This window comes from Trachemys scripta, chromosome 1 (genome assembly GCF_013100865.1).
Source record: "Trachemys scripta elegans isolate TJP31775 chromosome 1, CAS_Tse_1.0, whole genome shotgun sequence".
NCBI lineage: Eukaryota > Metazoa > Chordata > Testudines > Emydidae > Trachemys > Trachemys scripta.
In genome coordinates, this window is record NC_048298.1 from 185,586,190 (window position 1) to 185,610,700 (window position 24,511).

The window sequence follows — 24,511 nt, forward strand, 5'->3', positions numbered from 1 at the left end:
TTAGTTAATGATTTCAGAATTGTTATATTTTTTGGTAACAAAGAATGTTTGTGACCAGCTGCTTAACGCAGTTAACATTAACCTGGAGAAGGAACACAAGCAAGAACAGGTTAAAGAATATTTAGATAAGATAGATGTATTCAAATCAACAGGGCCTGATGACCAAGGATATTTAAGGAGCTAACTGAAGCATTAACGTTGATCTTAGAGAACCTGTGGAGGATGGGTGAGGTCCCAGAAGATTATAGAAGGGCAAACATCTTTTAAAAAGGGGGAAAAAAGAGGACGTGGAGAATTATAGACCAGTCAGCCGAACTTTGATACCTGGGAAGATACTGAAAGAAACTATCAAACACATTTTTAAGCACCTAGAAGATAGTAGTATGATAAGTAATAACTAACAAGGATTTGTAAAGAATAGATAGTGCCAAATTAACTGAATCTCGTTCTTTGACAAGGTTATTAGCCTAGTGGATGCGGGGGAAGGAGGGGAAGAAGTAGATGTATATACTGTATCGTGATTTTAGTAAGACTTGACATAGTTCCAAATGACATTCTCATAAACTACTAGGGAAATGTAGGCTAGATGAAATTATTATAAGGTGTGTGCACAAGGGTTGAAAGACCGTACTCAGAGAGTAGTTATCATTGGTTTGCTGTCAAACTGGGGGGACATATCGAGTAGGGTGCTGCAGGAGTCTGTTCTGGTCCAGTACTGTGTTTATAAAATTTGTGGATGACCCCAAGCTGGGTGGGGTTCTGTAAGCATTTTGGAGGCCAGGGTTAGAATTCAAAATGACCTTGACAAACTGGAGAATTGGTCTGAAATCCACAAATCAGTAAAGACAAGTGCAAAGTGCTACACTTAGGAAGGAAAAATCAAATGCATAACTGCAAAATGGGGAATAACTGGCTAGTTAGATGGTAGTACTACTGAAAAGGATCTGGAGGTTATTGTTGATTCATATTCAATTTGTGATCTGTTAATACACCCAAGAATGTTATTAATAGGAGTGTTGTAGGTAAGACAAGGGAGGTAATTATCCTGCTCTACTCAGCACTCCTGAGGCCTGCCTGGAGTTCTGTGTACAGTTCTGGGCATAGGCGCCAACGATGCTTATCACTCACTGGCAGCCAACCTCCCCCCCTACTCCCCCAGCGCCTCCTGCCGCCGGTGGCCCTACCGATCAACTCTTCCCCCTCCCTCCCAGTGCTTCCTGCCTGCCGTGATCAGCTGTTCCGTGGTGTGCAGGAGGCACTAGGGGGGCAGGAGGAGAAGCGGGGATGGGACATGCTTAGGGGAGGGGGCAGGAACAGGTGGGGTGGAGGCAGGCCAGGGATGGAGCCTGGGAGGAAGGGGTGGAGTGGGGGTGGGGCCTGGAGCAGAGGTAGGAACTTGGGGAAAGGGGTGGGGCGGGATCTGGGGCTGAATCGGGGTTGAGCACCCCCGGGGAAAGGAAGAAGCTGGTACTTGTGGTTCTGGGGCTACACTTCAGGAAAGATGTGGACAAATTGGAGAGAGTTCAGAGGAGAGCAACAACAATAATAAAAGGTGAACAAAACCTGACCTATAAGGAAAGTTTTAAAAAAACTGGGCATATTTAGTCTTGAGAAAAGAAGACTAAGAGGGGACTTGATAAGTCTTAAAATATGTTAAGGGCTTTTATAAAGAGGACTGTGATCAGTTGTTTTTCATGTCCACTAAAGGCAGGACAAGTAGCAAGGGAGACTTAAGGTAGATATGAGGAAAAACTTTCTACTATAAGGGTAGTTAAGTACTGGAATAGGTTACTGAGGGAGGTTGTGGAATCCCTATCATGGGAGGTTTTTAAGTATAGGTTAGACCAGAGGTTCTCAAGCTGTTGGTCAGGACCCCAAAGTGGGTCGTGACCCTGTTTTAATGGGGTCACCAGGGCTGGTTGAGCCTTGCTGCGGCCTGGGGCTAAAGCCAAAGTCCGAGCCCCACCGCCTTGGACCAAAGCCCAAGCCCATGGCGGTGGAGCTCAGGTTACAGGCCCCCTGCCAGGAGCTGTAGCCTCTAGGCTTCAGCTTTGCCCCCCACACCCCACCAGGTGTGGTGGGGCTCAGGCTTTGGCTTTGGGCCCCCCCCCGCCTGGGGAGGCGGGGCTTGGGTGGCCTCAGGCTTCAGTTCCCCCTCCTGAGGTCATGTAGTAATTTTTGTTGTCGGGGGGGGGGGGGTTGCGGTACAATGAAGTTTGAGAACCCCTGAGTTAGACAAAAACCTGTCAGGAATAGTCTAGGTATACTTGAATCTGCCTCAATTCAAAGCGCTGGACTCAATGACTTCTTAAGATCCTGCAGAAATAATAAAATATGTTGGGTGAAAATGGGCATATAGCAAGAGAATGTTATGGTTTTCAGGAGAAAAAGACAGTGTTGAAAAGAAATGTCGTGTGATAGATCTTTAACCAGAGAAAGAGCTTTTTAATAAATAACATCTTGGTGCTATCTTAATACATTTTCACTGTAATTTAAATTCAGGCACTTCTTCTGAAAACATGGCAACTTAACTGGTACAAAATAAATGGGTTATGTTCAGTGCTTTTTAAGAGACTCAGATGAATTAATAATAAGAGGAAACATACCACAAAAGGCTTACGCTCTCAATTTGGAATTGCTCATCAGATTCCTGAAGCCCTTCTAGAGAAAATTAAAGACTCTATCCTGCAACACATTGTTGATGGTATGAGACAAGAGGGAACAACATATGTAGGTAAGTGCTCACCTGAATGGCAGAGTAAGGACATGCCAAGTAATTCTATTGAATAACTTTTGAACTCCAAATTATCTCCATCAAAGAAGAATGCACTAGTTTCCCATGCTATTTTAAATCTCCCCAGCATCGTATATCTCTCTTCCTTTGAGAGAAACACTTTCATTTCTACTCTGGATGACATTTCAGGAGTTTTATGGTGCTTGCTTTTTTTCTTATAGTTGGAGAAGTGGAGGGACTATGAATTTCTGAGCCATAAAGCAGAAATACCAACTGGATTGTGAGGGACTTGTTAGTTGCATTGAACAGTAGGGAAGCCTGCATTGATTTGATCAGTCACTTTCCTCAAAGGGAGAGAACTGAACTATAGTAGTCAAAAGATATTCAAGTTTTTCTTTTTTACAAAACTAAAATTTCTTGTTGAACCCTGTGTATTATATCAGATGGAGACGGATGATCCTTAATTCTGCAAGTTTGTTTTATTAAATTAAGCTCTACCGTTCACACCTACATTCAGTAATGAAAGTTTTATTCGGTACTGTAAAGAAATTAATTTGAAAAAAGGGATGATGCTATATGAAAGCACTGTCAGCCATCTCTTCATGCCAGTGGGTGCACTTGTCATCAAAAGCATCAGGATCATGTATGTAGGAAAGTGGAGCCCAATCCTGCAAAGTGCTAAGTGTCTCTTATTTACTAAATCAATAGGTGATGAAAATGCTCAGTACCATGTTGGAGGCACTTGCAAGGTTGACTTTTTCATCCATATCATTTTCTAAATCTGTATTCAGGAACCTAGCAATGAAGGATTCATTTCAGATCACCATATGTTTGTATGTATTGTTGCAGGTTTTACTGATGATGATTTTAGTTACTGTTTTGGTTAAATAATTTTAGATTTTGTTTGTTAATGAAAATTCTTGGCAGTGGATTTTTGGTTGGGACTTTTGTCTTGTAATACTGAATAAAAAATACAGAAACTTCTATGCATTGCAATGTGCCATGGAGACTTCACTTAACTATGCATAGGCTTGGAACGATTAGATTTTTATCAGTAAATGATGGTAAACATCAGTGTTGCTATACACACAAACTGATGAGAAAATATTTTCATAGGGTATAATTGAAATTAACATATAGGCAAAGTAAGTAAAATGCTGCTTGAGAACCCATTAGAGTTTGATTTAAGGGCATTCACTTTGTATATATTGACGTGAGGTTGACAACTTGTGTTTTAACAGTTATAAAGCTTTAACTTTTTGAATCTCAGCATCTTCTGTCATTAAATAATTATCTGATCCCACCCATAATTTCTCACAACTTTGAAAATGCAAATAGATTAAAGTTTATTTTTAAGCTTTTTTACCTTCTTTGTTGAAATTATAAAAAATAAAATTGAATTCTGCTGAGCCTAGCTATTCAGTGCAACATAAATAAACAAAAGTCTCCCCTGTACAGGAGGCAGGGCTGGCTCCAGCTTTTTTGCCGCCCCAAGTGGCGAAGAAGAAGAAAAAAAAAATAATAAAGAAAAAAGAAAAGATAAAGCCATGATCGGCAGCACTTCAGTGGCACCTCTACCACGCCGCTTCATTCTTTGGCAGCAATTCGACGGCCGGTCCTTCCCTCCGAGAGGGACCAAGGGACTTGTCGCTGAAGACCCGGACTTGCCGCCCCTTTCCATTGGCTGCCCCAAGCACCTGCTTCCTGTGCTGGTGCCTGGAGCCGGCCCTGACAGGAGGCATTCTTTGGGAGCTATTTGTGCATTTTTCAAGGCCCCTTTGTACCTTCAGAGTGTCTGCAATTAATGGTCTTTGTCAGAGGGCAGAATCTGCCGCTGTGTGTTTAGACTCTAGAGATACTCAAATGTTTCTGAACCAGCTCTGTCCTTCTCTAGTATCTTCAGTAATCTATGACAGAATATATTTGTTATGGCACTGCTATGCAGTTTGCTGGATTTTTATGGGATTTTAAAAGGATTGCCATAGGATTCAAACACTTTGCAGAACCCAGGTGCAGATTCCCTACAGTTTACATAAGTTTATCGCATGTTTACTGCTTTTAAAGAAAGTGAACAAACTGTTTTGAACTAGCTTGTATAGTTCTGCTTTCTGTTCAGGTGTGCTGCAAACGGGATTAGTGCGTACTAAAGATGACGTGAAAATTATAAACTTTGACTGCCACTTTGGTGACCCGCAGTGCCAGGTGAGTGAGAGATGTTGGAAACCTAAATATGCTTCATTTTCCATACCAGAATCTAATAACTTGCTACTAATATAATTTACATAATTTAATAGGATGTATATCATATCTACCACAAATATGGAAATCTACAAAAGAGCAACTTAGAGACTGTAGCAGTAACTATTAGAAATTTGCTTGTTAGCATTTATTTTCTGTGAAATGTTCATTGACTTAGTTTGTGATTGAAGTTATTGCTCAAATTCTGGTTTTCTGAGTAGTAAAGGAGCCCAGACAAACTTGTGCTAAGTAGTATCATACATCTCTACCCCGATATAATGCGACCTGATATAACATGAATTCGGATCTAACGCGGTAAAGCAGCGCTCCGGGGGGGCGGGGCTGTGCTCTCCAGCAAATCAAAGCAAGTTCGATATAACGTGGTTTCACCTATAACGCGGTAAGATTTTTTTGGCTCCTGAGGACAGCGTTATATTGGGGTAGAGGTGTACTTGGTCTCTACAGGTGATAGTTGCTTTCTGCCTGTTGCTAATAATGATGGATGAAATTTTCTTAGTGATAGTAAATTTGCCAAAAAGTTTGTGTTTGATATACTGAAAGTATCTGAATTCATGTTGAATTCAGTGAATAGTTTCAGCTGAAAAAACCCTGAAAATAAAATTCTTGGAAATATCAAAATGGTTCGGTTAGAAAATGTCAAAATGAGCTGTTTAGACAATGTAGTTTTGAAACAAATGTCAAAACAAAATGTTTTGATACAGACAGTTTTTGTTTTAAAACTAGCCAATTTTTTTGTTTGTTTTCAGACTTTTTTTGTCCAGTGACCAAACAGAAAAATCAATTATTTGCTCAGCTCTAGTGTCTGGGAATAATTGCTGTAAATTAATGTTGACTGATTTTTTTTTTCCAAATCTGCAAATGTAGCAAAATTTTTCCTGTCCTGCAACACATTTTTTTGCTCATTCAGGTGGGCTTCATGTGAGTTTTAATTTTTGAAGAAAAGCTTAATAAGTTTTTGATATTTCAACAGTTAACAAAAAACATTTAACTAAATCGTTTAGCCTACTTTTGCAGGTAATTCTTCCACTGCTTAAAAATGACTTTTATGAAGTGATTCAAGCAACAATTGATGGCAAACTCTGCAGCTGCATGCCAGCTTGGTCAGAAAACCGTACTGCTGTGTCTGTGGTTATGGCAAGTGAAGGGTACCCAGGAGACTATGTCAAAGGCATGGAGGTAACAGGTAACTTTTTTTTATTTTTTTTATTCCAGACCAGGACTACTGCAAGGGGCCCAGTGAGTTTGATTTAGTAGAGAGCCATATTGTTACTGGTCCTGAGGAGGTGCATGGAGGAAAGGAACCTTCCTTCATCACTCCTTGCACCCGTGCATGGGGACAGTCATTGTCATGGAAATGTAGGTTTACACACCTGTCCAAAGTACCACAGGGGCTTGCAGTTTCAAACAGCACTCTCTAAGGACCAGACTGTGGCTTGGAGTTGGGATGAGAAGAGGGCTCTAGTGCAGTGGTTTTCAAACTGTGGGTCGTGGAATGTAAGGCTCTGGGTCGTGGCGACTCTGGTCAGCACCGCCAACCGACCCGGCCATTAAAAGTCTTATCAGCAGTGCTGCCTAGCTAAGGCAGGCTAGTCCCTACCTGTTCTGACACAGTGCTGTGCCCCGGAAGCAGCCAGCAGCAGGTCCGGCTCCTAAGAGGGGGGGCCATGGGGCTCCATGCATTGCCCCCGCCCCAAGCACTGGCTGCACACTCCCATTGCCCAGTTCCCGGCCAATGGGAGCTGGGGGGGATGGTGCCTGCGGGCGAGAGCTGTGCAGAGCTGCTTGTGCACCTCCGCCTAGGAGCTGGACCTGCTGCTGGCCACTTCTGGGGCACAGCACGGTCTGCGGTGCCCAGACAGGCGGGAAGCCTGCCTCTGCACCCCAGCTGCACCACTGACTGGGAGCCACTGGAGGTAAGCCTGCACCCCAACCCCGCGCCCCAATTCCCTGCCCAAGACCTGAGCCCCCTCAAACCTGGAGCCCTTTCCTATACCCCAAACCCCTCATCCCCAGCCCCACCCCAGAGCCCTGCACCCAGAGCCCTGCACCCCAACCCCTGTCCCAGCCCAGAGCCCTCTCCCACGCCCGAACCCCTCATTTCTGGCCCCACCCCATAGCCCTCACCCCTGCACCCCAACCCTCTGCCCTAGCCCTGAGCCCCTCCGACACCCCAAACCCCTCATCCCTAGCTCCGCTGGGTCATGGGCATCAACAATTTTCTTCAACTGGGTCGCCAGAAAAAAAGTTTGAAAAACATTGCTCTAGAGCGTTAGGAATTCCTGGTGGAATTCTGGCTGACCCATTCAGAATTCCTCCAGAGACTTTGCGGGGAGCACAAACTGGAGTATCACCTTTTCATGTGTGCTCTTGTACTAGCTCAGCTTTGTTGGCTTGTAGGTAAGGTGAGCTAGTTGTCTCAGCTGGACAACGCCATGCTAAAATTGGAACACCATCACCTTGGCCTGTGTAATACTGAAAATTATTAACCTTTTTAACAGGAGCAGAGTGCACTTCTCCTACACCAGTGGTTCTCAACCAGGGGTACATGAACCCCTGGGGGTACTCAGAGGTCTTCCAGGGAGTACATCAACTCCTCTAGATATTTGCCTAGTTTTACAACAGGCTACATAAAAAGCACTAGCAAAGTCTGTACAAACTAAAATTTCATACAGACAATGACTTGTTTATACTGCTCTATTATACGATACACTGAAATGCAAGTACAATATTATATTCCAATTGATGTATTTTATAATTATATGGTAAAAATGAGAAAGTAAGCAATTTTTCAGTAACAGTGTGCTGTGACACTTTTGTATTTTTAGGTCTGATTTTGTAAGCAAGTAGTTTTTAAGTGAGGTGAAACTTGGGGGTACACAAGACAAATCAGACTCTTGAAAGGGGTACAGTAGTCTGGAAAGGTTGAGAGCCACTTCCCTGCACCATATCTGGTTTGCAAGTCCTTCCTCTGCACCAGCTAGCAAGCCTGAGCTCTTCCCACGCAACCAGTGTCTTTATTTTGCTTATCCCTGTGGTGCTCTGGAGAAGTGTATATTTCAGTTACAGGAACCCTAAATCTACACATGAGTAATGACAACAGTAAATGCAAAGAAATCCCTGGTTAAGTTCGACACTTTATTCGTAATCCATTACTTAGTGTGTATACATGTATCCCCCTGCAACACCTAAACTCTTCAGGACAGAAGGAAATGAGAATCTTTGCATATCACAACTTAGAATATGATTGCCCTGTGTGTTTTTCTGTTGCTTACACTGTATGTAGAATGTGAAAAGCATATGCCAGAATAAAATGTTATCTCTTAAAAAACCTTAGGCACAAGAGTTAATTTGAAATCAGAGTCCTGAAGCACAGCAGTGGCGTAGTCAGCTCCTCAGTGCAGGGGGAGCAACCATAAAAAAGGCGCCCCCCCCCTTGGCTCCTCCTCTGGCCACGCCCTTCCTTGGCTCCTCCTCCGGCCGCTCCACACACACACACCCCTTGGCTCCTCCGGCCATGCTGTGGCGATGCTGCGCCCCCCCTCGGAGGGGCTCGTTGGGGCTCGTAGGAGGGGGGGGCTGGGCGCGGGGGAAGGCGTGGCGGACGGGCGCTGCTCGCTTCTCCCGGGGGCTGGGGGGAGCGGAGCAGTGGGGCGGGCAGCAGCTGGCGGGCAGATCCCCTCCCCCCGGGAGCTTCCTGCTTCCCTCGGCCCGGAAGCAGGAAGCTGCTGCGGAGAGGGGATCTGCCCGCCAGCTGCGGAGCGCTCGGCCGCTGAGCCCTGAGCCGCCGCAGGAGGCGGCCGTGGCGGCGATGTTGGGGCCGTGGGGTGCGATGGCCGAGGAGCCGGCCCCTTCGCTCCTCTGGCCGCACCCACTGCGCGTCCCCCCCCCCCCATGGCTCCTCCGGAGTCCAACCGTGCCTCCTGCCCCCTCCTAGCCTGCAGGAGCCCAGCGCCGGCCCGGCTGGCGCCGCTTTTGAAAAATATACTGAGGGGAAGCGGCTGCTTCCCCTGAACCCCCCTAGCTACGCTACTGAAGCACAGCCAATTGTACTTCAGCTCTGACCTTCAGTGCAGTGCAGCCTGCATAGCAATGGGACACATTATAATTGCAGCAAGTGGAAAGAGTTTCTTTTGCTGGTAAAAACAGTTCCTAGCCTATTGTGAGATTGGGAGTTGCTATGCTGGATTTTTCTGCCTAATGATGACAGCAGCAAATTTCTCCCTCAAAAAATAACCTCAACAGTAAAACCCTCTCTCCCCGCCCCAGAAAAATCCCTTATTTTTCTAGTATGTATTGAAAGAACGAAAGGTTTTTAACTTGCTTAACCAATGACTAGGGGTGAGGAGACAACCATCTACAAGTATTTGAAGGGTGCAGATCCTATGGAGGGCGAGGAATGGTTCAGGGTGGTCTAAGCAGTATAACTTGACGTAATAGGATGAAAATTAAAATACAGGATGAATTTCAAGAAAATATTCCAAACAGCGAGTTCTTCTGGGGTGTGGAATAGTATCTCAAGGGAAGCCTTGTCTCTAGAGTCATTTAACATTAGACTGGACAAGTTCTTCAAAAACATGGTGTTGAAAACATCTTGCTGTGGCAGGTTGGTGAGTTTTAGATGTCCTAATGCATCTCTTTTTCTGTGAACTGCTGCTCTTGAGGGCAGACTCAGCAGGAAGGTTTAGGATTGAATTGGCATGTGAAGTGAGCTACTCTTTCACCCTGGAAGTGATCTTTTCAGGATACACACATCGGTGAGGAAGTGTAAGGAAGCGTGTATGGCCACCGCCTGTGCTGTATTTGTGCTAGGAGGCAAAAAAGAACTTCAGCTGCCTGCACTGTCACCGGCATTATATTTTATTTAAAATAATGAGATCTAATTTTGCTTTTATTTTTGTAGGACTTCTACAAGCGCAAGAGCTAGGGGTGAAGGTGTTCCATGCAGGCACAACCATGCAGGATGATAAAGTGGTGACTGACGGTGGCAGAGTCCTTACAGTCACGGCTATCAAGGAGGATCTGATGGCAGCACTGGAAGAAGCCAACAAAGGAGTAGCAGCCATACGGTTCCAGGGTGCCATTTACAGAAAGGACATTGGTTATCAGGCTGTAGCTTTCCTGCAGCGGTCTGTGTATGTAAGCAAGGGCACTAGCAGAAATAGATGCTTGCCTAGCCCACAGCCATTCATATTGTTCTGATTCTGTGATGAGCAACAGTGATGCAGAAAATGTTACTATAACCACAAATGTGCCCCCTTTTCCCTTTCAGAGGCCTGATACATGGTGACGTACGCGTAGACACTATAACCAGCAGTGCTTTGATTAATCAATCTGAACCACCAGCTGCAACTCGTAGTAGATCAGGTAAGGTTAGAACAGTTCTGCAAACTTCCTCTATTTTGAATGAAACCTGAATTCCTCCTAAGAAATGAGCAGACTGACCTTTCCACTCAGGTGAAACACCTGGCATTGGTATCACTAATGAGGCGATAGCACTTGCATATGATTGAACCAGGGCTTAAATCATCTTTACCAAAGAGAATTCTCATTTTCTTCTGTCTCTTTCTTGTTTAAACCATCCACTTAAGTTAAACAAGGGGAATGACATTCTCTTTCAGTTACATCCCTGGCTTGACCTTGACATACTAGACAATGGGAACTTGTGGAAAGAGAGCTTGCTGTGAAGTGAATTGTTGGATCATCAATTTTTTAAGATAGTATGTAAGTCGATAAGGTTTGGGAACCACTGCACTAGATTACTGTAGTATAGCAAATCTTGCCACTAGCTTTTTAGTAGAATATTATGTCGGTGTCCACTGAAGTCATGCTGTATTACCACTGGTCAACTGTTACAGTAGTTCTTGTACCAGCTTCATAGATTGTTTTAGCAGTGTATGATATGCATACAGGTATCTGTGATCTTGTTAATGAACACTGAATTTTGAAGTCTGCTGTTCACACTGTACCTTTTGTTAGTAACAGTCATGTGGTCGGAGGAAGGCTTTCCGTTACATAATTAGTTTTTAAAGTGGAATAAGAAAGATTATCAGCTAAGAAGGGATCAGTTGGTAAATACTGGTCACCAGTGATTTTTTGCTGTAGATACACTATAATTTACAAAATACTAGGCCATAAAAATGAGTTATGACAACATGAAAGACGTGATTTCAGGATCTGTACTTCATATGATTGTACATGTTTCTAGTTTAGTCGGTGGGACCAGTAATAAGTTGTCCAAGCTGTAATGATTTTCACTAGTAACGCTTGTTGTTGTTTTTTCCTTAGAGTTACCTAAAAGTTGTCCTGGGCATTTTTTGTACGCAGGCAGCCATGCAGAGCTGGGAGGCTCTACTGATTTCTTTGACTTGAAATCATCTGGTTATGATGATCCTATCTTGGTATCTCGAACTAAAGGCATTGGATCTAAATTGCAGGTAACCACTGGCATGCCCATACCAGAGCTTATGTTGTTTGCTGAGAATTTTAAAAATAGCACAATGTATTGTACAGCGTACAACTCTGAGCATTGTAAAGACATTGGAGGTATGTCTGTGCTGGAATAAAAGATCCGCAGCTGGCCCAGGTCAGCTGATCTGGGCTCAGGCTGCAGGGCTAAAAATTGCTGTGTAGATATTTGGGCTCAGGCTGTAGCCCGGGCTCTGGGACCCTCCCACCTTGCTGTGTCCAAGAGCTTTGGCTCCAGCCTAAGCCCAAATGTCTACAGAGCAAATTTACAGCCCCACAACCCGAGCCCTGTGAGCCCAAGTCAGCAGACCCGGGCCAGCTCTGGGTGTTTAATTGCTGTGTAGACATACCCTACAGGTCCACGCTAGTCAAATGATATGAGATTCTGCTATCACACACTCATAACACATATCCTACACCCACCACCACCTGTCTCCCTACAGCCTCACCACCACAAGTACGTTGCACTTCCTAGATTAAGCTAATTGAGACTTGCGTGTATGTGCATGTACGTATTTGGGAGTAAATGAAGGTTCTAGAACTGCCATGATGATCTTTTGGCTCTTTTGGCTACTTCAAAAAAATCTCACTGGGGAAACTTAGTACCACTCTTTCCTCGCAACAAATCAGCAGAGGACTGTCCCCAACTCTGTCTTATATTCCCTCACTCCTGAGACTCTTCCTTGGCTGACAAGAGTTTGTTAATAATGCCCATCAATGCTGTTTGCTAGCTGAACCAGAGGGATTGTTTCAGTGCAACAGAAGATGCTGAATAACTCCAGAGTGCTCCCAGTCCCCGCTGGTTTGGGGTGAAAGAGTCCTGGCTTTGCTAATCAAACACAGATATTGCATGTGAGCCTGATCCAGAACCCTTTGAAGCCAATGGGAGTCTTTACTTATGTTTTCCGCTCAATCTTTCTGTACTGAATTCTTTTGTACTGGTGTAGGTACACAAGCACAACTCCCCACTGTAAACATGGCCTAACATTCAGCCCTACACAGAATTTTTTTCTGCTAGTTTCATCCAGTGTAGCTATCAGTTACCAGGGTAAGTTGCACTGATGCAAGCCCTGATTTGCATCAGTGCACTGTGTCTGCATTAGCAGTTGGCACCAGCGTTAACTGCATTGCCAGAGCTTCACCAATGTAAGCAAACCCATTTGTAGTTACACTGGTGTAAATTTCCCTACTTTAGAGAAACCCTCAGTGACAGTTGTTATGGGAAGCAGAGATGAATGGATGCAAGCAATATGGTAATCTTCAAAAAACATTTAAAAGTCTTTCTTGAGGAAACAAGACTTCATTGTGTGTGTTGATAAATTGTATAATCAATTGCTTGACCATGCTTTGGTTCATTATTTTGTTATGAAATATACTCAAGGCCAAATAACCAATGTCAGTCAGGTTTATTAATATGGTACAAGAAAAAGGTTCTATGTGATACCAGTTTCTGAAGAGCAGTCCCATGCAGATATGTTATATTCACCTTATGAAGAAAGTGTGCTCCCCAAGTTACACACTTCAGCTGGTATTATTTATGTGGTTTTGCAAGTTTTACATTTCTTTACACATCACTAAAATCCAACAGTTTGCTCCAGTTCCCTAACTTGTTGTCTTGTTCCTTCCTTATTGTCATTTTGGATACTAGCATTCCAGGTATTGTACTAAAGCATAGGAAACTTGTCTAAATCAAAATACATACATTCATTCTGAATGCTTACTTCAGCAAATGCAAGGTGTTATGGGATACTTAGCATTAGTGACCAGGATTATGGGATAGGCCAGTTTAGGCTATATCGCTGTTACCATATTTGTGCTTAATGTTATTGGTGTTTAATGTATACTAATATACATATGGTGCAGGAAATACATATTATTAACATGATATATTTATATCTAGCCAGCATATATTAGTCAACAGTGTGACTTTTAAGATTCCATTCAAGGCCCTGCATTCCAGTGGAACAGATCCAAATTGTTGTCAATGACAATGAGATGGGGCTTCTTTATCAGAGAGGGTCAGTGAAATATCACTGGAAGGAGGAAGTTGCATCCCCTTTACACCTAATGAAGAAGAAGAAAGCTATTTAATGATGCTTTTCGAGTTTTGCTATGTTGTTAAATGAAGACAATGAACTAAGTAATACAGAACGCAAAACCATGTTCGATGGATTAATTTTATATAGATATTGATAAGCACATACTGTGGTTATCACGAAAAACCTGATGGATGCCCCATCACTTTAGGACAATCTAATATTAGACTGGACACAGTATTTAAAAAAATTATACTGAAGGGACAAATTCTGCACAGGCAGAGAGCCAGGAGGTAAACTAAATGATCTGACAGGACTTTCCCATTTCTGATTTCTATAGTGGACAGCACAGACAATAAGAAGATTGTCCACTCTTCTTGCCTATGATATGGCAACCATGTCAGAGCTGCTGTTTGCTTCCTATCACAGCTATAAATTGGTTCTCTCACTCTCTTGTTACAGATTGCACAGATGTGTAAGAAACATGACACCATTGGCCAGGACTTGGTTGCCATGTGTGTCAATGACATCCTGGCTCAGGGAGCAGAGCCCCTCTTCTTCCTTGACTATTTTGCCTGTGGGAAACTTGACACTGAAGTGGCTCAAGCAGTCATAGCGGGAATAGCTGAAGCTTGTAAAAAGGCAGGATGCGCTCTCTTGGGTACGGACACTCACTTCCTGTATGGGATTTGAAGGTTCTGATATAAAATTATTACTGCCATTAGTACGCAGACACTGAGCCTGATTCTCCTCTCTCACTTACTCTGGTGTAAATGGGAGCAGAATTTGAGGCACCAGATTCTTAGTGCACTTAAAAAAATGTCCATTCCCTCTCCAAATAGAACTTCCTCTCCCCAACCCAAGAGGCACCATTTTGATTTTTTCCCAGAAATCAGTGCTCAGGTAATACTTTTCCCCTTCCCACTGTTCATTTTTGTAACTCTGAGCTTAACTAGCTTTTCGGTTGAAATAAGAAACGTGCAGTTTAAGCTGTGCCTGTCTTTGTAGCAACACCGAATACATCCCCAATTTGAAAACTGCAATTGATTCCACATTAGAAATGAAATGCGGATGTTTTTACAGTTAGTGCTGCCTGCTTTCTCCCTTCCCCTAGGAAGAGAGACTGCTGAAATGCCAGGCATGTATTCGCCTGGAGAGTACGACCTCGCTGGCTTTGCAGTTGGTGCAGTGGAACGAGGCCAAATGTTCCTGCAGCAGGAGAGAGTTGCTGAGGGGGATGTCGTCATTGGACTAGCTTCTTCTGGGATTCACAGCCATGGCTTTAACCTTGTAAGGAAGATTCTCTTAATGTCTTCCCTGCACTACTCGTCTCCAGGACCTGATGGATATGGCGACCAGCCGTTAGGTATAATAATATCTGCTTTTTAAAGGTGAACCTTCCTGGAAGTGAATCCAGTTCAATTATTTTCTTAAATAGACACTGGCAGGGTTTTTAGACCTCAAGATTGAATTTCTAGTTATGGTTGCCTCCAGCCCAGTTTTAGGCCCATGGTCCAGTTCCTTGGTTTCTGAGATCTTTCATCCATTTCCCCACAGTGTGGCGACACAGCTTGCAGTCTTCCCACGCTACTCTTGATAGGCTCTTTGTCCTAGAGATAGGAAGAGGAATGCTGATAAAAGCATCATTTCTTGTATTGCCTGATAAAAGTGCTTCTGCACTGGTTTTTATCTCTAATGATTTTGTAAACTTTTATGATCACAGGAGAACTATTGCTAACTCCAACCAAAATCTACAGCAAGGCTTTGTTGCCTGTCCTTCGTTCAGAGCATGTGAAGGCCTTTGCCCCTATAACTGGCGGGGGGTTAATGGAAAGCATCCCCAGAATCCTACCTGAATCATTTAGTGTAATTTTGGGTAAGTGTAAAAGAACCTTTTCTGCTATAGGTAAATGACATCTACTATAGACCTGATTTTTTTTTTTTTTTTAAGCCTGGTCTTTAGGAGACTTAGGGTATCAAGGGCGGTGGGGGGAAATCCCAAAAGTGAATCTCGGAGCCTGAGGCTACAGACTTGGCCTCATGCTACGGCGCTAAAAGTAGCAGTGTAGACATTCCTACTTGAGCTGGAGCCTAGGCTCTGAGACCTCCCACCCAAGCAGGAACATCTACAGTGTTATTTTTAGTGCTGTAGCGTGAGCTTGAGTCTGTAGACCCGGGCTCTAAGACTTGCTGTTGCAGGTGTTCTTTTGCAATGTAGACATACCCTTAGAAGTGAAGTACCTGATTTATAGGTACTTGGACCTCTGAGTGGCTTAATGGGCACAAAAAGCAGGGCCACAGTCTATAAACATCTTGCTTAAAATGTTTGTGTTTATAGTTTTAACAAGTTTCAGCAAAATGTGTAGCTGTTAAGGAGCATCTGTTTCTAGGAGGAGACTAAGAATTCATTAAGATAGCTTCTGCTTCTCAAACTGCGTACTCAGATTGAACGTTAAAAGCTTGGTAAGGGAGTGAAATTATACACTTTGGGCTACAGTCTGTATATATCTAATACAGTGTTATGGAAAGGCAGTAGCTTCTCCACAGATAAGGACGCATCTCGGTTTCCATTACAAGTCTGATCTTGGCCACCAGCCAAAAGTCCACAGAATTGATCAGACATAAAATTAGCACATAAAATTTCTCTCAGATTTTAAATAAATTGGACAAAGTGTCTATAAATTACAAGATATTAAAAATACAGGTGTTCAACAGAGTCCACAAAGTCTTCTAACATTCTCTGTCCTTCAGTAGAATGAAAATAGAAAGGAAAGAAATGAAAACTGAGTTTACTGTTTCATTTAGTTGTGTCCGGGATCTAAGATTAGATGATAAAATTCTAATTTTAAAAGTTATTTGAATTTTATATAATTATGTCAGAATGGCGTGTTGACTCTGTCAGCTTAAAATAGGCCACCAACTGACTACAGGAGACAAACTTGTTAAAAAAGAAAAGTCTCTAGTTCTCTTCCTGTGGAGATACATTGGCAAGGGAGGCTTGTTCTAGTGAAATGTTCTAGCAAAGCTGGAGCTAATTAGACAAGTTTGTAAATTAAGACACTAAAAAAAGGTGTTTGTCACAGTTAGAATATTCTATCTAAAACTCTTTTGCCAGATCAGTAGGAGATCATTAAAATTAGGTCTGTTGGGTTTCTCTCTATTTGCAATATGGTTCACAGGACCACGCTTCTGAACTTTACAGTCAAGTTTTAAAGGTTAGTAAGTGTTCAAATAGGAACACGAGAGGGGCACAGCAGGCTATGACAACCATTACAGTGCTCCTGATGAGCCTTGAGAAAATCAGTAGGATGCTGATAAACTTTACAAAGTATGCTGACGGCTGGCTCAGCGGCAGTGCACCAATTCTTCCTTCGGTGCACACAGTAACCCATCATAAAGTGCAGGGCAGTGTTTCCCAAATGGTAGGTCCTGATAGAAGGTTTAGATGAGTCGTGAGGCCCCAGGTAAATATACACTTGTTCCAGCTTGATGCAGAGGGGAGACCTGGGGGGTTGGAAAACGGCCCTGCCCCACACTCTCACTGCAGCAGTGGCGCCTGTCCTGCGGGGCTGGGTCCAGCTCCCCACCCCAACCATTCAGACCCGGCACGGGGTCACAGCACCACTCAGGTTTGGCCTGGCTGTCTCTCCCCAATAGGGTGACCAGACAGCAAGTGTGAAAAATCGGGACAGGGAGTGGGGGGTAATAGGAGCCTATATAAGAAAAAGACCCAAAACTCTGGACTGGCCCTATAAAATTGGGACATCTGATTACCCTACTCCCCAAACCTGAGATGCTGCATCCCTCCCCAGCCTAGCCCTGTGAGACAGGAGGCACCATGTCAGTGTGGGGTGGGCTTGGCCTCTAGCCCCCCCTTTTCCCACCTCCTGTCCACACAGGGCCAGTATTAGGGTTGTGGTGTGGGTGCATAAATGTAATGGTGTGTCACAAAGAAAAAAAAGTGCAGTGGTGGTTTGCTTATTAAAAATTTGGGAACCACTGGTCAGTAGCAAATTCCTCTGCTCTCTGAATTCAGTCACTTTGAGCCACCTGCACAGCACAAGGGCAACCCCTGCACTTTCCACAGTGGGTGCAAATGGCCTGGACTTGAGGTTTCTGACTGATCTGGGACAAATGTCACTTTGCTCTATCACTGTTCATCTACAGCAGTATGTTTTCAATAGGCTGTGCAAAGGCTTTAGCAATGCAGTTCCCATAAGCTTTAATGCTAGTTGCACAGGAAGTTAGCTGCCCAATGCTTTTAAAATGTAGAGGATATTATCGATTATACAACGGTTTATATCCAATACTTTTGCTGATCTATAAACATTTCAACCGTTTTCAGATGCTTATAGTTGGCAGATACCTGAAATCTTCTCCTGGCTCCAAACAGAGGGGAACCTCTCAGAAGAGGAGATGGCCCGAACGTTTAATTGCGGGATCGGTGCTGTCTTGGTGGCAGACAAGGAGCTGGCTCAGCAAGTTCTGAAGGATGTACAGAGGCATGAGGAAGCCTGGCTGATTGGAAATATAGTTCCAAGCCACACAGGTTACTGGGCCTCTTAAGTTGAAATAAGAAAAATGGAATTCCATTCATTGGGGCCTGATCCAAAGTCCATTGAAATAATGAAAAACCATTCATTGATTTAAATGGGGTTTGGACCAGACCCTTAGAGATGCCCTATTTAAGTTGTATACCAGGGGTCGGCAACATTCGGCATGCGGCTTGCCAGGGTAAGCACCCTGGCGGGCTGGGCCAGTTTATTTACCTGCTGACACAGCAGGTTCGGCTGATCGTGGCCCCCACTCGCCATGGTTCGCCGTCCCAGGCCAAAGGGGGCGGCGGGAAGCGGCGTGGACCGAGGGATGTTTGTTTATTTATTAATTGTTATATTTCAAATATTGGATGAGTGTTGATGTTAGCATAAATTATCATTGATCGGTTTGCTTAGTTGATTCTAAATAGAAAAGTATTTTGATATTTTACTTTGAAGGATCGTCTCATGTCAAAGTCAAGAATCTCCTTAAAGCCTTGCAGTTAAATAGATCCCAGTTTCTGCAGAATGCTGCTGATACGGACAGTCACCTGCGTGTCGAGCCCCAAAAAAGCAAAGTGAAAGTAGCTGTTCTCATCTCTGGAACAGGTCAGTTTGCATTTGTGATTGCACAGGATGACTTCTTAATGCATGAAAGGCCAAATTCAGCCCCACTGTAAGCATTTACATCTCAATTTACTTCACTGTTGTTGTACCTTCTTAAACCAGGACTGAATTTGACCCAAGGTCAAAAAGATGTTCTGTGCTAGCCCTTCTATCAGGAGATAAGTCTTAGACCATATGTGACGCTGTTGACCTGCCATCCCAAATGGAAAGAATGAATTAGTCACATGACAGCCAGTCATGAGACTAAAGCAGCCTTCTGGGAGGGTAGAAAAACAGAGATCTGTGTCAAGTATCGGGGGTAGCCGTGTTAGTCTGTATCTACAAAAACAACAAGGAGTCTGGTGGCAGTTTAAAGACTAACAGATTTATTTGGGCATAAGCTTTCGTGGGTAAAAACTTCACTTCTTCAGATGCATAGAGTGAAAGTTACAGATGCAGGCATTATATACTGACACATGGAGAGCAGGGAGTTACTTCGCAAGTGGAGAACCAGTGTTGACAGGGCCAATTCAATCAGGGTGGATGTAATCCACTCCTAATAATAGATGAGGAGGTGTCAATTCCAGGAGAGGAAAAGCTGCTTCTGTAATGAGCCAGCCACTCCCAGTCCCTATTCAAGTCCAGATTAATGGTGTTAAATTTGCAAATGAATTTTAGTTCTGCTGTTTCTCTTTGAAGTCTGTTTCTGAAGTTTTTTTGTTTAATGATAGTGATTTTTAAATCTGTAATAGAATGACCAGGGAGATTGAAGTGTTCACTTACTGGCTTTTGTATGTTACCATTCCTGATGTCTGATTTGTGTCCATTTATTCTTTTGCAGAGGGACTGTCCTGTTTGGCCAATGTACATGGCAGAGGGGCATTGCTGGCACATGATGGCATATATAACATTAGTAGATGTGCAGGTGAATGAGCCCTTGATGGTGTGGCTGATGTGGTTGGGTCCTCTGATGGTGTCGCCAGAGTAGATATGGGGACAGAGTAAGCAACGAGGTTTGCTACAGGTATGGTTCCTGGGTTGGTGTTTCTGTGGTGTGGTGTGTAGTTGCTGGTGAGTATTTGCTTCAGGTTGGGGGGTTGTCTGTAAGCGAGGACTGGCCTGCCTCCCAAAGTCTGAGAGTGAGGGATCATTTTCCAGGATAGGTTGTAGATCGTGGATAATGCGCTGGAGAGGTTTTAGCTGGGGGCTGTACGTGATGGCCAGTGGTGTTCTGTTGTTGTCCTTGTTGGGCCTGTCCTGTAGTAGGTGATTTCTGGATACCCGTCTCGCTCTGTCAATCTGTTTCCTCACTTCCCCAGGTGGGTATTGTAGTTTTAAGAATGCTTGATAAAGATCTTGTAGGTGTTTGTCTCTGTCTGAGGGGTTGGAGAAAATTCGGTTGTATCTTAGGACTTGGCTGTAGACAATGGATCGTGTGATGTGTCTTGGATGGAAGCTGGAGGCATGTAGGTATGTACAGTGGTCAGTAGGTTTCTGGTATAGGTGGTGTTTATGTGACCATCACTTATAAGAGCCTTTGCACGGTAGTGTCCAGGAAGTGGATCTCTTGTGTGGACTGGTCCAGGTTGAGGTTGATGGTGAGGTGGAAATTGTTGAAGTCCAGGTGGAATTCTTCAAGGGCCTCCTTTCCGTGGGTCCATATGATGAAGATGTCATCAATGTAGCGCAAGTAGAGGAGGGGCACTAGGGGACGAGAGCTGAGGAAGTGTTGTTCTAAGTCAGCCATAAAAATGTTGGCATACTGTGGGGCCATGCGGGTGTGGACAGCCAATGGGGGACTGCAGAGTGAATCTACAAGAAGAGAAGTCTCCTGCAGTGGTCCCTGAGGAAGGAACTTGGGGCTGGGTAGAAAGACCCAGCTGGAAGATTTGTTTTCTTTTTTGGGAGAAGGCCAAAAAGGCAGGCCAGGCCTTGTCTTCTCCGTTGTCTCCAAGGACAAAGGAAGAGACAGTACCTTGGGGAGGAGGGGCACAGCTTAAGGCTCAATGGAAGACTTTTGTGTTTGTTTGGAACATTGTTAATAAAACCAGATCCCAGGAAGGGCTGTTACTGGACTTGTGAGAGTCTTTTTTGAGTTATTGAGTATTGAAGAGGGGAAACTGAGGCAGGGGACCACAGAGCCACCCTTGACTACAAGGGGGCATGCGAGAGGCAACTGACTGTTGCATACTGCTAATCCACAAATTCTTTAGTCCTTTTCCATTCGAGCGCTTGTTAAAGCAGATAGTATTTTAATGCATCCAAATACTTTGATGAAACATACGAGGATTAGATCGCTCAGGTGATGGTAACACATTGTCGCTACCTTGCCAAATCAAACAACACCATGTCAGTAGTGACCACAAATTATTATCTAATGGCTGTTTGGTGAACTGAAGTAGCGCTCTGATTTTCAGTGGACAGAAACCACCACCACCACCACAACTGGCACTATAGCTGGTCCCCCTACTGTCACTCTCAGGGCTGGTCTACACTAGAAAATTAGATGAACCCAGCTATGTCGCTCAGAGGTGAAAAAAATCCACACCCTTGAGCGATGTAGTTTAAGCCAACCTAACCCCTAGTGTAGATGGAAGAACTCTTCCATCAACTTAGCAACTGCCTCTTGGGGAGGTGAATTAACTAAAGTGATGGGAGAACCCCTCCTGTCGCTGTAGTGTCTACACTGAAGCACTACAGCAGTACAACTGTGCCACTGTAGCGTTTCAAGTCTAGACAAGCCCTCAAAAGAGGCCAGGGATTGAATACACACGGAGACTGAACTGTGCTTGCACCCCAGAGGGGCTCCCTCCAGGCAGGTCATGTCTGAAACAGTAGTGGGGGGAAGCTTATACTGGCTACGGCTGTGGTATTCCTGTTGTATGGATAAACAAGACGTTGGTCTTGAAGGCTTTCTACCTGGCACTCATCCTTAACACACATTTCACGTATAAAAATAGAAAAATATTAAAAATTATATAAAGTAGTAAAAGGGAATAACGTGGTTGGCAAGATTTCTCCATGTAATGGAAATTCCAGACTGTGTAGCATTACAGAGGGGTGAAATATAGGAGAACATGAAAAGGACTCAAAGCTCTTTGAAAACAGGGGTTCAAAACAGATTGCCAAAAATATTAAGAAAACAAGGCATTGTGCAGTAACAGCCAACCTAGAACACTCCTAACTGTTGTTTATTTAGGAGCAGATGTTATCCCCAGAGCCCTCGCTCAGTAACTTGGCTAGGCATGGGAGAAGGGGGTGAATCCTCCCCTTAAATAACAGAGCATAGTTGTTGGAGTAACCTGTATAACATCAGTGCCTCCTGCCTCCCATACTCTTTCCTTGTGCACATCTGCAGCTGGACTCTGTGTACTTTGTAGTGAGCTTTCCCTAGGTTGCAAGAGTGGCCACGCTTTGCCCATTAATGTGGCTGAGCTCTTCTGGTCACTTGTTGTTCAGGGCACGGTACAATGCCTATGCCAATTTTGGAGCCCCCAAAAGGAAAGCTGGTTGTATTATTGCTTGTTATGATGCTGCAGGCATTCATCACCCAAAGAGTGATAGCTAAGGCTACATTTTAGTCATGGGTATTTTTAGTAAAAGTCGTGGACAAGTCACAGGCAGTAAACAAAAATTCATGGCCCATGACCTGTCCATGACTTGTACTATATACCCCTGACTAAATCTTGGGCGCGGGGGTGGGGGGGCGGCCTGGGGGCTCTGTGCGCTGCCTCTGCCCTGAGTGCTGGCTCCGCAGCTCCCATTGCCTGGGAACCACGGCCAGTGGGAGCTGCAGGGGAGGCACCTGCAGGCAAAGGCAGCACGCAGAGCCGCCTGGCCGCGCTTCTGCCTAGGAGCTGAGCGATATCCCTGCTTCCGGGGAGTACCCCAAGGTAAGTGGCGCCCAGAGCCCTCACCCCCTCCCGTGACCCAACCCCCAGCACCTGAGCCCCCTCCCACACCCAAATTCCTGCTGCTGGGGGAGGGAGGCGTGGTGGCCCTCGACTGCCCCAGCATTGGCCAGTGCAACTAGTCCAGGGGCTGCCTGAGCTGCTCAGGCAGCCCCCAGCCAGCTGCACTGGCTGCTGCAGAAGTCATGGAGGTCCCGGAAAGTCACGGCATCCATGACCTCCATGACAAACTCGCAGCCTTAGTGATAGCACATTCAACCAGAGAATAAGCAACATCCAAAGCGTTACTTAAGAACATGCCAATATCTGAGATATGTAGGGCCGCTACATGGGCTTCAGTACATACAACTTTTTTTTTTTTTTTTATTTTTATTTGCAACATTACGCTCTAATCCATGCTGTCAGAGCCGACGTGGTAATATCTTCAGTTCTAGACTCCGTGCCGAAGCTCCCTCTTCCCACTGGAGACACGGCTTGGAAATCACCTGAAGTGGAGAACCCATAGGGAGATTGCTTGAAGAAGAGGTTACTCACTTTGTGCAGTAACTGCAGTTCTTCAAGATGTGTCCCCCTATCGGTGCTCCACTACTCGCCCTCTTCCTCCTCTGCTTCGGACTGTTCCATATGGGACATTTGGGTGCAGAAGGAACTGAGAGTGGTTTGCCCGTGCAACCCCATATAGCTTCAGTGCATAGCACGAAGAAGCATAGGGCATGTGCGTGGGCCAAATGGACGCTGCTAATGGAAATCTCTGATCAAGGGGTCAAGAGGCGCATGCGCCCCAGAAGTGGAGCACCCATAGGGATATGCATCTCAGAGAACATTAGTTAATTCACAAAGTGAGTAAAGTCTTCAGCCTCCTGTTTATAAGACCACTTGTTCTTCTCTTTTAATTTGAGGTACAAACCTTGCGGCACTTATCGCATATGCAAAAGAACCAGCAAGCTGTGCACAGATAGTTCTTGTCATCTCTAACAAGTCTGGAGACGTGGAAGAATTGAGAAATGCAGCCCGGGCTGGGATTCCCACCAGGGTAAGGACATCCATTTCCTTTCAGTCACCAGAGAAACAGCTACTGCTTTTACAAATCTGGAACAAGTTTTCACTAATAATTCTGGACCCACATTTATTTAAACTTTTTATGTTAAGTTGTTAGCTAAAAGTATAAAACTATGGCATCAGATAGCTAAGATCAAATCCAAAATCATGTAGGACCTGATCCAATGTCCATTGAAATCAATGGAAATCTTTCCATTAACTTCAATGGGCATTAGGACCCCAATTCAGTGAAGGATTGAAGTGTGTGCATTGAAATCAATGGGACTTTAGATGTGTGCTTGCTTTGCTGAGCCCCATGCAGAGTACACCTTTAACTGAAAAGAGGAAGAAGAAATCAATAAAACATTTTTTTTTGAACTGCATGTGCACACTTTCCTCTCCTATGCTGCATTTATCCATCCGCTTCTTGAGCATGTAGTGAATATCTGCATAAGAAGACCTCCTATCTCTCACACCATCCCCAATTACTTTCAATAGCAAAGTGAGTCTGATTCTGTTGTTGTTATTCAGATTAAGTAGAACCTCACTGCCCAAGGAGTCCCATTGATTTCAATTGCATAACATAGGCATACAGTAGAAAGAATTGCACACATTGAGAATAGTAATACCATCTAGAGCAGTGGTCTCCAAACTTTTTTGATCGTGCACCCCTATCAGTAAAAAATTTTTGAGCATGCACCCCCTGCCACGCGGGCTCTACCATTTTTGCCAAAGCGCAAAAAAAAAATAAAAAAAAGCCGCTCGGACTCCCGCCTGACGAAGGAAAAAAAAAAAAGCGCTCCTCCTGCCGTGCACCCCCAAGAATCCTCTTGTGCGCACCCCACTTTGGAGAACACTGATCTACAGCAGAGGCGGGCCCCTGCCCTCCCCCCCGTCCCATCCAATCCCTCTTCTCCTTCCTGACTG

At 44.4% G+C, this 24,511-nt stretch overlaps 1 protein-coding gene across 1 annotated transcript in view; it reads left to right on the forward strand.

Moving 5' to 3' along the window:
• LOC117867212 (trifunctional purine biosynthetic protein adenosine-3-like) overlaps positions 1 to 24,511 on the forward strand; it is a 44,156-nt gene that overhangs the window by 12,613 nt on the left and 7,032 nt on the right. Inside the window, exons 8-19 of the mRNA XM_034752052.1 lie at positions 2,647 to 2,734; positions 4,851 to 4,936; positions 6,008 to 6,176; positions 9,894 to 10,125; positions 10,263 to 10,357; positions 11,279 to 11,427; positions 13,957 to 14,155; positions 14,609 to 14,860; positions 15,218 to 15,370; positions 17,840 to 18,043; positions 18,489 to 18,638; positions 23,446 to 23,579. Of these exons, the coding sequence (XP_034607943.1) occupies positions 2,647 to 2,734; positions 4,851 to 4,936; positions 6,008 to 6,176; positions 9,894 to 10,125; positions 10,263 to 10,357; positions 11,279 to 11,427; positions 13,957 to 14,155; positions 14,609 to 14,860; positions 15,218 to 15,370; positions 17,840 to 18,043; positions 18,489 to 18,638; positions 23,446 to 23,579 (1,911 nt within the window). The remainder of the gene's footprint in view (positions 1 to 2,646; positions 2,735 to 4,850; positions 4,937 to 6,007; positions 6,177 to 9,893; positions 10,126 to 10,262; positions 10,358 to 11,278; positions 11,428 to 13,956; positions 14,156 to 14,608; positions 14,861 to 15,217; positions 15,371 to 17,839; positions 18,044 to 18,488; positions 18,639 to 23,445; positions 23,580 to 24,511) is intronic.